Source organism: Schistocerca piceifrons, chromosome X, assembly GCF_021461385.2.
Source record: "Schistocerca piceifrons isolate TAMUIC-IGC-003096 chromosome X, iqSchPice1.1, whole genome shotgun sequence".
Classification (NCBI taxonomy): domain Eukaryota; kingdom Metazoa; phylum Arthropoda; class Insecta; order Orthoptera; family Acrididae; genus Schistocerca; species Schistocerca piceifrons.
Genome location: NC_060149.1, coordinates 755,082,209 through 755,095,831, shown reverse-complemented (window position 1 = coordinate 755,095,831; position 13,623 = coordinate 755,082,209). Strand labels below are relative to the sequence as shown.

The window sequence follows — 13,623 nt, the reverse complement described above, 5'->3', positions numbered from 1 at the left end:
CCTGGCCCAACAATATCCTGATAATTAGAGACCTCCACGAGTCATAGTTCAATATACTTACGCACGAATGTGGCATATTCCCTTTTCAGATTCAGTTACCTTTTAAATCAAAGGTCAAGATGGTCCAGTCATCGAGAGGCCTTGTTGTCATGATTCACCTAAGGGTTAACAGTCAAGTTTCACTGGTGGCCAAACCACAAACCTCCCACTTTCGAGCTGTGTGGCACCTGAAAGTGAGCCTCACATACTTTTTCCTGTTTATCATGACATTGGAAGACAGTTCCACTAGGTCCCAAAACCTTCGCAGTTTGGTGACTAGATTGTAACCAATAACAAAACACGTGGTCACTGTAAGAGGAGGCATGATGCATGAAACTGAAGTAATTCTACCGGACAAAATCCAGCCACATTTAGTTTCAATCAGTCATTGTGATTTGGTTTCTCCAACCTTTCTCTACATACAACATTGATGAAAATCTCAGCACCAAGAATTAAATGTACTATGACAGGCTTGTTGAATTCAGGATCAGCAACTGGTAGATCAAGTGGGACATTCCAAATCTTATGCCTATATATCTTGCTGGTAAGTCACTGGTGACATTGTCCACAAATAGCATAACTGGTTCTAATATGAAAGTTGCTAAACCTAGATGACACTTCAACAATATATGTATAAGACACTGAGTCTGCAAAGGCATTGTTTATGCCATTCACAGAATATTACTATTTCATTTCAATTTTAATTTATATGCCATGTTCTTAGATATAAAAGACAGCTGGATTGCACAACCTAGCAGCACTCTACAAGACTGCTGTCAACTCATGCCGCCTTTAATGTTGACAACAGCAGTTGCCAACAAAGTATCACAGTTTATGTGAGATTTCACCTCTGTAGGCTTCCAGATTCACAATTCTGTCTATCCTTTGAATTAGCTGACTTGTGGAGCAATAGCAGTACATTGTGCCTTCACTTAGAGGTCTTATAAGGAGAAACCTCACATTTATTTGAGAAGTGACCAGGGCATGTGCACAAAAGCAAAGCTTATTTCTTGTTACAAATGTCTGTTGCTAATCGATATTTAGTGCTTGAAATCCCTTGCATTTGCTGATGGCATGAGATTCATTATAAAATTGACATGCCTCCTCAGCATCTAAATCTACATCTACATTTATACTCCGCAAGCCACCCAACGGTGTGTGGCAGAGGGCACTTTACATGCCACTGTCATTACCTAACTTTCCCGTTCCAGTCGTGTATGGTTCTCAGGAAGAACGACTGCCGGAAACCCTCCATGCATGCTCGAATCTCTCTAATTTCACATTTGTGATCTCCTCGGGAGGTATAAGTAGGGGGAAGCAATATATTAGATACCTCATCCAGAAATGCACCCTCTCGAAACCTGGACAGCAAGCTACGCCACGATGCAGAGCACCTCTCTTGCAGAGTCTGCCACTTGAGTTTGCTAAACATCTCTGTAACGCTATCACGCTTACCAAATAACCCTGTGACAAAACGCGCCACTCTTCTTTGGATCTTCTCTATCTCCTCCGTCAACCCGACCTGGTATGGATCCCACACCGATGAGCAATACTCAAGTATAGGTCGAATGAGTGTTTTGTAAGCCACTTCGTTTGTTGATGGACTACATTTTCTAAGGACTCTCCCAATGAATCTCAACCTGGCACCCGCCTTACCAACAATTAATTTTATATGATCATTCCACTTCAAATTGTTCCGTACACATACTCCCACGTATTTTACAGAAGTAACTGCTACCAGTGTTTGTTCCGCTATCATATAATCATACAATAAAGGATCCTTCTTTCTATGTATTCGCAATACATTACATTTGTCTATGTTAAGGGTCAGTTGCCACTCCCTGCACCAAGTGCCTATCCACTGCAGATCTTCCTGCATTTCGCTGCAATTTTCTAATGCTGCAACTTCTCTGTATACTACAGCATCATCTGCAAAAAGCCGCATGGAACTTCCGACACTATGTACTAGGTTCAGCTTTTTTTTTTTTTTTTTTTTTAAGCAGATGAGCCTTCCTGGCATGCCCTGTTTGATTTGAGTTACTGGTAGTTCCTTGCAGATCCTTAGAAGTGATGTCCCTGAAGCCAATCAAATCAAGAGCCTGACCTTTTTTTTTCTAAAAAGACACCGATCAGCTCAAGAGCCTGACTTTCTTTTCTAAAAAGTCTATCAGTTGATTCTAAGTGGTGAACATGGACACACACATTTTTGCCCCCCCCCCCCCCCCCCACTCATGACAGTCGGTAGGTCACATAGCAGCCAGAATTGCTTCCAAATGAATGACTTCATGTAGTGGAATGTTAGGTTTAAGAGCCTCCAAGGCCTTCAAATGGCTACACACGATTGATTAATTGCCTGTAACAGGTTGCCATGCCATGGTCGACTGCATGCGAGGTCAACAAAGCCTTTGCATGGCTGGTTGCAATTATTTTTGTATTATCATACAGCCCTCCTGGTTAGCCGTGCGGTCTAACATACTGCCTTCCGGGTGGGAAGGCGTGCTGGTCCCCGGCATGAATCCGCCTGGCGGATTAGTGTTGATGTCCGGTGAGACGACCAGTCTGTGGATGGTTTTTAAGGCGGTTTTCCATCTGCCTCAGTGAATGCGGGCTGGTTCCCCTTTTTCCACCTCAGTTACACTATTTCAGCGACTGCTGCGAAAACTACACTGAGGTGACAAAAGTCTTGGGATACATCCTAATATTGTGGCATAGAGCAGCAACTTCATGTGGGATGGACTCCACAAGTCGTTGGAAGTCTTCTGCAGAAATATTGAGCCATGATGCCTCAACAGCCGTCCATAATTGTGAAAGTGTTGTCGGTGCAGGATTTTGTGCACAAACTGACCTCTCAATTAAGTCCCATAAATGTTCGAAGGGTTTCATGCCGGGCAATCTGGGTGACCAAATCATTCACTTGAACTGTCCAGAATGTTCTGACATTGCACATTGTCATCCTCAAAAATTCTATCATTGTTTGGGATCGTGAAGTCCGTGAATGATTGCAAATGGTCTCCAACCAGTTGAACATAACCATTTCCAGTCAATGATCAGTTCAATTGGACCGGACTCAATCCATTCTCTGTACACACAGCCCACATCATTATGGAGCCACCACCAGCTTACAAAGTGCTTCGTTGACAACTTGGGTACCTGGTTTCATGGGGTCTGTGCCACACACTAACCCTACCATCAACTCTTAGCAACTGAAATAAGGACTCACCTGACCAGGCCATAGTTTTCCTGTCATATAGGATTCAATCAATACGGTGACGAGCTCAGCAAGGGTACTTCAGGTGATGTTGTGCTGTTAGCAAAAGCACTCACATCGGTCGTCTGTTACCATAGCCCATTAATGCCACATTTTACCACGATGTCCTAATGGATATGTTCGTAGTACATCCCACATTGGTTTATGCGGTTATTTCACGTAGTGTTGGTTGTCTGTTACCACTAACAGCTCTAGACAAAGGCTGCTGCTGCTCTCCGTTGTTAAGTGAAGGCTGTAGTGAGAGGTACTGCCTGGAATTTGATATTCTCGACACTGTGGGTTTCGGGATACTGAATTCCCTAACAATTTTCGAAATGGAATGTCGAACACATCTAGCTCCAAATACCATTATGTGTTCAGACTCTTAATTCCCATTGTGGGGCCATAATCACGTTGGAAACCTTTTCACATTAATCCCCTGAGTACAAATGACAGATCTGCTAATACACTGCTCTTTTACACCTTTTGTATGTGATACTGCCGTCATCTGTACATGTGCATATTGCTATAGAAGACTTTTGTCCCCTCAGTGTATTTCCACTTGTTATGTAAAAATACTTTATTCCATAGTATAAAAAGTGCTAGTGCATAACTACTTTACAAATCTCACACTTCTGCCTGCTGCAGTGCTTGGTTGGCCAAGACATACTACCATTCATAATTGTGTCTCCAGGCTACCTGTTATTCTAACAGATAGCAAGAAACAATGGATTCCACTCACTGCAGCCCTTGCCAGGCTGACACATCCATTTGCTCGCTGTAGTGTCTCCAAGGTAACCTTTTCTCTAATATTATAACAATGCACTCTGCTCACTGATGTGCTTGCCTGGCTGACACACGTCCGCTCACTGCAAATTCTCCAAGGTAACTGACAATTTCTGCTCACCGTGGTCCTCAGCAATACCTGCCTGCCCTAAACAAGGGGACAGGTATGCACTCACAAATGCAGTTTCAAAGTTCCTGGTAGGGAGCAGTTTATACTGGCAAAGCTAATCAGTCCAGTTTACTAAATTAGGCACTAGACATCACTAGGAGTGGCAAAGTGAGCTATGGAGCTCAACACCAGTCAGCATTACATGGAAATAATATGTAATTTTTGTCTTTACATCAAAAATAAATATAACGTGTTTATAGCATTCAACCCATGTCATTCTATTTTTTCCTGATCTCCTGGGCTTCAGGATTTTTGGTCATCTGCATGACCTAAGGTCCCACATATGTGGATGAATGAAGTTTCGCTGTATCTCTTAGTCATGTGTCCCAAGAATGCACTGTAACCAACTAAGGACTATATATATACATTCATCACACATAATTGTGTCAAGTTGTAGAGCAAGTCAGGCCACAATGTCATCGTAATTCATTGTGACTTATCAGGCTACAGCAACACCACTTGCTCTTCCTTCACAACTGTGTACAAGTTAGACATTTGTGTTAGTCACATTCTAGACAGTAACGTTGGTTAATTCAATCATTTAACTGAGATGTTAAACTGCTGCCATAATAAATACAAGGAGAAAGTAAACAAGAAAAACGTGGTGTTTTCTTTAAACAGTTTAACAGAACAAAGCAAAATTACTATGCTTTTGCTGAGTTGTAAAACTAATTACATAACTTTAATTCATCTGCAAATGTTTGGCAACAGTGGTTTTTCATTATCACCTGGAAAATAGTCTACTAAACTCTGCAAAATTATCTTGGTGGCCAGGCATTTCGTCAGAAATACAAACATTTAAGTAGAAACTCAACTGTCTGAAGATCTGCACCATCTTCATCATCAAACAATGGATGACTGTTGGATCGACTCATGTCCCTTATATAGACAGCAATTTTAGAATGCAGTCTTACAGAACAAAAGATCAGCTCTGAAGATACCACGTATCCCTCACTTCATTTCACTGGGACACTACAGTGAAAGCAGCAGCAATACTTTGTACATGCACCAGTAGAGTTAATAAAAACAGTAGCTACACTCTTAGTGAAGTGAGTAGAAATTATAAAATTTTAGTTCACTCCACGAAGGAAAATTAGGGGAAAAGTCGTGTAATCACAAATTTTTGCACAGTGCTAGGAGGGAGTGTTCCTAACAACATCCTAAAAATCCTGACTGGTCGGGTGTGAGCATTGGAGTGGGGGTGGGTTTATGGGTCACTGTTTTGGCTTTTCTCTGATAACTCTAAGAGCATGTCTTCCATAAAATTTCTTACAAAAAAGGTCCTATACATTTTTTTCTGCATTCAGTGGCTGGAAAAATTGCTGATTGTAATGGTATAAAATTAAAGTCTATCTTTATGTGAAGTAGAGCTGTATTAAGAGAGAAATCGTGTTCTGGGGGTGCAACAAGGTGAATGGTGGAAGGTGATGGAGGGAGGGGAGGGGGGGGGGGGGGGGGGGGAATGTGGGAAGTAGAAGCACAAGGGAGTGTAGGTTGCGGGATTGTGGACATACACTTCCCTCCATCATAGGTCTGCAAATTGAAGGTCAAGCAGGTCATTCCCACTCTGTCTACTCCACTACGTCACAGGAAGAAACTAAAGGGTGTTTCAGAAAGTTTTACAGGCCCTCCACAGCACGACATACGAATCACTGGTGAGGCAGTGTGCAGATGTGCACAGCGAGTGTTTATTTTAAACAAAATGTGTTAACACTACATCGAATGCAGGTATGAGTTACTAATAACACTAATGCAAGTACTGCATATGGACAAAATCCACACAAATCATTGCACAGTATTCTATACTGCTAGAGGACAAACTGATTCCTAAGTCATACTGTATGGCAGCTGTTGCGTTCTTCTGGGTAAGACAAATTCCCTCACTGTGATCACTGCTCCAGTTCTGTTACATGAGTATACAAAATAACTTCACTGAGCGTCTGTTTATACAGGGTGTTACAAAAAGGTATGGCCAAACTTTCAGGAAACATTCCTCACACACAAAGAAAGAAAATATGTTATGGGGACATGTGTCCGGAAACGCTTACTTTCCATGTTAGAGCTCATTTTATTACTTCTCTTCAATATCAAATTAATCATGGAATGGAAACACACAGCAACAGAAAATACCAGCGCGACTTCAAACACTTTGTTACAGGAAATGTTCAACATGTCCTCCGTTAGCGAGGATACATGCATCCATCCTCCGTCGCATGGAATCCCTGATGCGCTGATGCAGCCCTAGAGAATGGCGTATTGTATCACAGCCATCCACAATACGAGCATCAAAAGTCTCTACATTTGGTACCGGGGTTGCGTATACAAGAGCTTTCAAATGCCCCCATAAATGAAATTCAAGAGGGTTGAGGTCAGGAGAGCGTGGAGGCCATGGAATTGCCTCTACCAATCCATCGGTCACCGAATCTGTTGTTGAGAAGCGTACGAACACTTCGACTCAAACGTGCAGAAGCTCCATCGTGCATGAACCACATGTTGTGTTGTACTTGTAAAGGCACATGTTCTAGCAGCACAGGTAGAGTATCCCGTATGAAATCATGATAACGTGCTCCATTGAGCATAGGTGGAAGAACATGGGGCCCAATCAAGACATCACCAACAATACCTGCCCAAACGTTCACAGAAAATCTGTGTTGATGATGTGATTACACAATTGCATGCGGATTCTCGTCAGCCCACACATATTGATTGTGAAAATTTACAATTTGATCACGCTGGAATGAAGCCTCATCCGTAAAGAGAACATTTGCACTGAAATGAAGATTGCCACTTTGTTAGATGAACCATTCACAGAAGTGTACCCGTGGAGGCCAATCAGCTGCTGATAGTGCCTGCACATGCTGTACATGGTACGGAAACAACTGGTTCTCCCGTAGCACTCTCCATACAGTGACGTGGTCAACGTTACCTTGTACAGCAGCAACTTCTCTGACGCTGACATTAAGGTTATAGTCAACTGCACAAAGAATTGCCTCGTCCATTGCAGGTGTCCTTGTCGTTCCATGTCTTCCCCAGTCGCGAGTCATAGGCCGGAATGTTCCATGCTCCCTAAGACACCGATCAATTGCTTCGAACGTCTTCCTGTCGAGACACCGTTGTGGAAATCTGTCTTGATACAAATGTACCGCGCCACAGCTATTGCCCCATGCTAATCCATACATCAAATGGGCATCTGCCAACTCCGCATTTATAAACATTGCACTGACTGCAAAACCACGTTCGTGATGAACACTAACCTGTTGATGCTACCTACTGATGTGCTTGATGCTAGTACTGTAGAGCAATGAGTCACATGTCAACACAAGCACCGAAGTCAATATTACCTTCCTTCAATTGGGCCAACTGGCGCTGAACCGAGGAAGTACAGTACATACTGACAAAACTAAAATGAGCTCTAACAAGGAAATTAAGCGTTTCCGGACACATGTCCACATAACATCTTTTCTTTATTTGTGTGTGAGGAATGTTTCCTGAAAGTTTGGCTGTACCTTTTTGTAACACCCTGTATAGTGGAGTTATTTTCAATTCATCAAGTGAGTACTTATTTGTAGTTTTTAAGTGAGCTGTTATGTGAAAAAGCTCAACAGCTGGAGCTCTCAGCTGTCTGTCACATTGAAAAGCCTTTTCAAAGTGTAACACGCTGTCAATATGTATTTGACAATGTCGATTTCATTGCCTCCACTATCCCTGTCTGGAACACTTTTCACAGCATGAGGTGTATCAAATTCATCACCTCAGACTCGCCTCTCCCAAAATCTGAAGAGGCTTAAATGCTTAAATTGTTTCCCTCTGCAACAGAAGTATGTCATCTAGGTGTTTTAGAACTTCAGATATTTCAACACTAGGTCAAGAAATGGATTACAGCAGATTAATAGTCTAGACTTGAACACTATCTGTACCATTTCTTCAGATCATTCAGCCATATTCCTTCTTTGTGACTTATTCACTGATAGCAATGTGTGAGTTACTTTTAAAGAACATATTTTACACATTTTTTAAATCTAAAATCATGTGAGGGCAACTAACTTCCCTGTCAAACTCCTGTGAGGACTTAAAATGGTTCTCTCTGAGCAGTAATTTTAGTATAGCCCACAGTCCATCTTGCTTTACTGTGCCTAAGGCCTTGACAAGTCTGTAAAAGCCATACACAATGGATAGCTTTGAACTCTGTACTTCTCTTGCATTAGTTTCACACTGAAAATTATGCTGGGCATGGTATCATGTAGTCATGAAAAACATTCAAACATCCATCAGTGATTAGCAAAAGCTATTTTGCAAACTCAGCTTTAGGTAAGAATACTAATTACAGAAACTTGTTAGAAAGACCACTACATTTCATATGTTATATTTTGTTGTGTTTCTTAAGTTAATTTTTGAGAACTTCCAGCACATTCTCCTTCATTCACAATACATGAAATTGTAAAAAATATGCAGAATCAATAAAAACAAAGGATGCAAAAGTGACAACTATCTGATGACATAATAATTATTTAAAACAATAATAATTTCACTCCAAATGACATGATTACATACCTTTCTTTACGTTTTCTGCTGCTATCTGTAGTCTGAAAAGACGAAACTGTAGGTTCTTTTTATCAATTTTCCACCCCATAACATGATAAAGTTGCAGCTGAAGCTGAAATCCTTGATTTGGCATTGTTACATTTCTCTTACTTTTCACTCTGAAACAACACAAATGAGTTAATCATAACTAAATCACAGTTTTCACATAAGTAATTCCAAGTGAAAACATTTAATCACTTGAGTATATTTATTGAGTTTTGAAGCTTTACACATTCACTCGCTAAACATATATAGTAAGAAACAGAGATTTCAATATAGCTTTATAAATGATATTAGTGAAACTCACAACATGTGGATGATTAGTATCAGTATATATTGCCAATACAAACACTGCATCAAAATTTATGAAATTACATAAAATATTTTACTGTAAAAATGCTCATGAACAAGACATTTTGAATCACGAACAAATATTCCACTGATGTTCTGTAGGAATTTTGTTATTACGCATGCAGCAATTACATGTCCATTTATTATATTACTTCAAAGTAATGAGAAAAATTGAGAGAATCTGAAAATCCTGAGAAACTGAAATAGTGGTATGACTACCCTGTAACCCAAATTTACATCTTGGTACAGGGTTCACAGAATCACTTTCAGATTATTTCTCAACCATTCAATTTTCAAATAGCAGGTGAGGAAAAATGAATACCAAAATCTTTCCGTGTGAGCTCAGATTTCTATTATTTTATGACAGTGGGCATTTCTCCTTATGTAGGTGAGAATCCACAAAATATTTTTGCATTTGAAGGATAAAGTTGGTGATTGAAATTTCATGCAAAGGTCTTGCTGCAACAAAAAACATCTTTGTTTTATTGATTGCCATCTGAACTCTTGTATCATATCATAACACACTCTCCTCTATTTTGTGACAAAGCAAAATGAGCTGTTCTTACTTGAACTTTTTCATTGTTCTCCATCAATCCTATCTGGTAAGGATCCCAAATCGGGTATCAGTCAATATTCTGGAAGAAGACAGACAAGTACAGTGTTGGTAATCTCTTTACTAGAACTTCGACAATGTCTGCTGAAATTCTACATTAAACAATTGGTTCTCTGTAAACTTGAGTGTCCCAGCTCTCAGGTTCTCACAGGAAAGGTTGTAAAACCTCAAACACAGCCATATCCAGTAAAACACTGGTATTGAAACTGACAGACCACAGGTAGTGTAACTAAGGTCTACATAATACTATACAAAACAAATAAGGAATTGTTATTTTTTCATCCTGGAATTATGACCCACAAAATGAATGGGTAAAAACTCATCTCATTGTAACATATGAGCAATCATATAAGTCTATGTACACTCCATGTTGCTAACAGAGACAGGGTACACAGTCTCGTGGCACATGAAATTTGAGATGTAAATGGAACGAGTACCCAAAGGCTCAAAGAAAGTTTTTTACAGTGTGAACAAGTTGTGCAGTCTTACAGATATTTCTTCCTGGCTTATCCATCCACACAGGGGTACTCAAAAGTTCCACTTAGATTTCTCAGTTTTAATAAATTGGTTGCAGAGCCAGACAGAGGAATATGGGGAAAACAATTTTGTGTTTGTATGTCAATGCCATTTATGGCTCACTGTGTATAGCTACTATTTCAAATTTATTCAGATTTAAACAACTACCACAGAAATATAACTACTGTGAGTATTTATCAAAAAATGTACAACAAAACGAGTATGCTCATAATGGACTCTCAATGATTTATTGAGACAAGATGGTGACAAGTTTTAAAACATGGCTCTGTGGGTACATCTCAGGTTACAAATCCTAATGTGTCTTTCACCACTGATACTGATTCAAGTTACAGCTTAGTTCGGATGCAACATTAAATTGTAGGTCTAACTGTAGGAAAGAAAAAACACCAACTCACAACTATGTATAGTAAAGCACACAGTTGCAGACCAATAACTTGATGGGAGTTCTACTTTCTTGACAAAATAATGATTGGGAGGCAGATCATTACTCATTTTGAAGACAATATGATAGGCAGTAGACTTGTACAGAAGTAGAAATGACTTGTGTCCACTTGCAAATCCTCATTCTTTTTCAGGACAAAAAACTTGAGAAGTCTCTCTCTCTCTCTCTCTCTCTCTCTCTCTCTCTCTCTCTCTCTCACACACACACACACACACACACACACTCCGATTGCTATCCTTCTGCCAATGCTCACTAATCTCATCTTCTTGTATTCCTCACTCATTCTTTCCATTTGTTGGCCACAAACTTCCCCAATTTCTCTAGTATTTAGTTTATTGCTTCTTTATTATTATTATCAGTTATCCTGCACTCAGTAAGCTACAACCTTCAATCTTTTCCTCACTCTTTTTTTCTCTTTCTTTAATTTTTTTTTCAGCTAGTTTTCACCCTCTGGGACTTTTCTCCTCAGCTCTGTGAACTGAACTGACCTTACCTGCACTCGGCTTTGAGAGGTACCCTGAAACAAGGTGATCCATAAAACCTCACATTCTCCAATTACCTGTAGTGCTGCCAGTAAAGGGACAATAGGAGTGGGGCTAGCCACTTCCATTTATCACTCTCCTGCAATTATCAGTCAACATTAAGCTGCAATCAGTAGTTCAGTGCACTTACAAAGGTAAAAATGGTTTCCAGAAACAACTGTTCTCTGATTGCTGTGCAAAGAGCTTTTTCTTAAAGCTTAGTATTCCACACAATGAAAATTTTCCTGACCAGAAGTATGTCTCACAGTAGGTCAAGAATATCTGTTATACGTTTAAAAAATAAAATCATCTAGTCTTCATACTACTGGCAATATTTCTGTATTTGCTACTGATTAAATTTCGAAACAACAACATGATTTGCCAGGTTGCACAGCCAGTAGTATACCAAGACACTGATCTTCGACAAGAATGACACACCGTTTGCTGGCCATCCCCCTCTGCAACATATCATGTTGTGTACCAAACACACATCGTATGCTCCAAATTTGAAAGCAAATTTTAAAAGGCTACTCTTAATTTGCAGTTTTGTAGGTAAAAATGAACAGCTCAAGGAATCATATGATGAATCTCATCAGGGACTGGGTAATCACTATGTGCCTGACAAAGAAGTGTATAGTCAGGTTTTGACATTTGTCTTTAGGAGAAGTATTTTATATGAAACAAAGTTTTAAATTCACTCAAAATTCAAAACAGCCCCGGCAACCATGCAAAGTTTCAACATGGCGCACAGCTAAGTTTGACAAACAGTCAACGTGACCAGCATGGAAATACACTTGATTGGATTTCAGTGATAGTAAACAGAGGAGTTCGAGGAGTAATCTTCCATGGGGGGGGGGGGGGGGGGGGGGGGGAAATCTGTACAACATTTTTCCGATTGATAATCAAGCTCATCACAAAATTCCAGTCATGAAAATTCTGTGTTGCATATTCACAGAGCACCATTGCTACTTCTTTTATGAAGTTGGCTTGCACCTGTACACCATTCCCTATTCTGTCTGCCTCCTCCATCACACCCGTATTTGTAGTGCATCCCGTATCATTCACAATCTGCTGCATGTATGACAGCTTTGGTCATGCCCCGCAATTCCTTCCCTCAACAGCTCCATCTGCCACTGTTCCACTGATGTTATAGAGTCTTAAAATGTGTCCTATGAGGTTGGCTATTCTTGTTTGGATGTGCCTCCAGAAAGATCTCATTTCTTGTATACTGCTCAGCACCTTTCATTGGTAATTGTCTCTCACCAGCTAATCTTCATCATCCCACTTAAGATTACCTCAAGTATTTTGTTCATATCACATTCTAAAAGAAATTTTCTGTCAACATATGAAATGTGGTCACATCAGCAGTGTCTGTCATTTGTAAGCTTCACACAAGACAAGAAAGCCAAACCCCTTTGCCACAGTGCATAAAATTCAAATGTTCAGGAACTCGGAAATAGACAACTCTCACACTATTAATAGAATAATAAAAATTAAGTAAAACAATATTATTTCATGTAGACATGGAAGTATCTTCATCGCTGATTAATTGGATTACACACACCGCACTTTGATTTCCAGTAATATAAAAATGTAACAAGAAAATAAGACATACAGTGGCCAACAGTTACATATAAGATTTCAAACTGATGTGTTGTATAAATGTGTAGTAAGGAAAATCTCTTGTTTGACTGGATCATTAAACATCTTTTTGTTTTCCCAATTAATGAAAAAATTCACCTAGTTTATGCTGAGACTTCTTTTCAAATAGTAGATAAATTATGTACCAAATTCTGTGAGCTATTTTCTCTTCAGTTATGTTACCCAAAGGGGAAAAAAGCTTTCCCTGTGGCATGTTTGGGCCATGACTGCACTTTCCAATGGTTCATATCCACTCCTGGGCACCCAGTTGGTCCAATGGATTTTTTATACATTCTTTTTCATGTGTCTGACAAGCAAATGTGGTGTCATTTCCTGTAACTGGAAAGTGTTCTCATTGTATTGGTGTTATGTACGCATGTTAATAAGCATTTTCTGAAAATCTAATGATGACAGCAAGATTCTGTCAAAACCATCCATCATGAAATAAAACAAAGATACCACACGATTTTCCTGGAGAAGATCTTCCTACAAAAAGAGACTGTCCATCAGTAATTGGCCAGACTTTCATCAGTTTTATGTCATGTTGCCATCTGCTTCTTTTGGAGATAACATTGTCGGAGAATTTATCTTTTGACAGGTGATTTTATACAGTGTGCCCCATGGGTGAAGATGTAGGTTCTGTGCAATGACTCGGTCCCAGATTTTTATTCTTGTTTGCCCCAAGTGGTCCTTAAA

General features: G+C 39.8%; 1 protein-coding gene across 1 annotated transcript in view; it reads right to left on the bottom strand.

Annotated features, from left to right (window-relative positions):
- LOC124722986 (dual specificity protein phosphatase MPK-4) overlaps positions 1–13,623 on the bottom strand; it is a 136,680-nt gene that overhangs the window by 44,581 nt on the left and 78,476 nt on the right. The window contains exon 6 of the mRNA XM_047248155.1: positions 8,793–8,941. Within this exon, the coding sequence (XP_047104111.1) occupies positions 8,793–8,941 (149 nt within the window). The remainder of the gene's footprint in view (positions 1–8,792; positions 8,942–13,623) is intronic.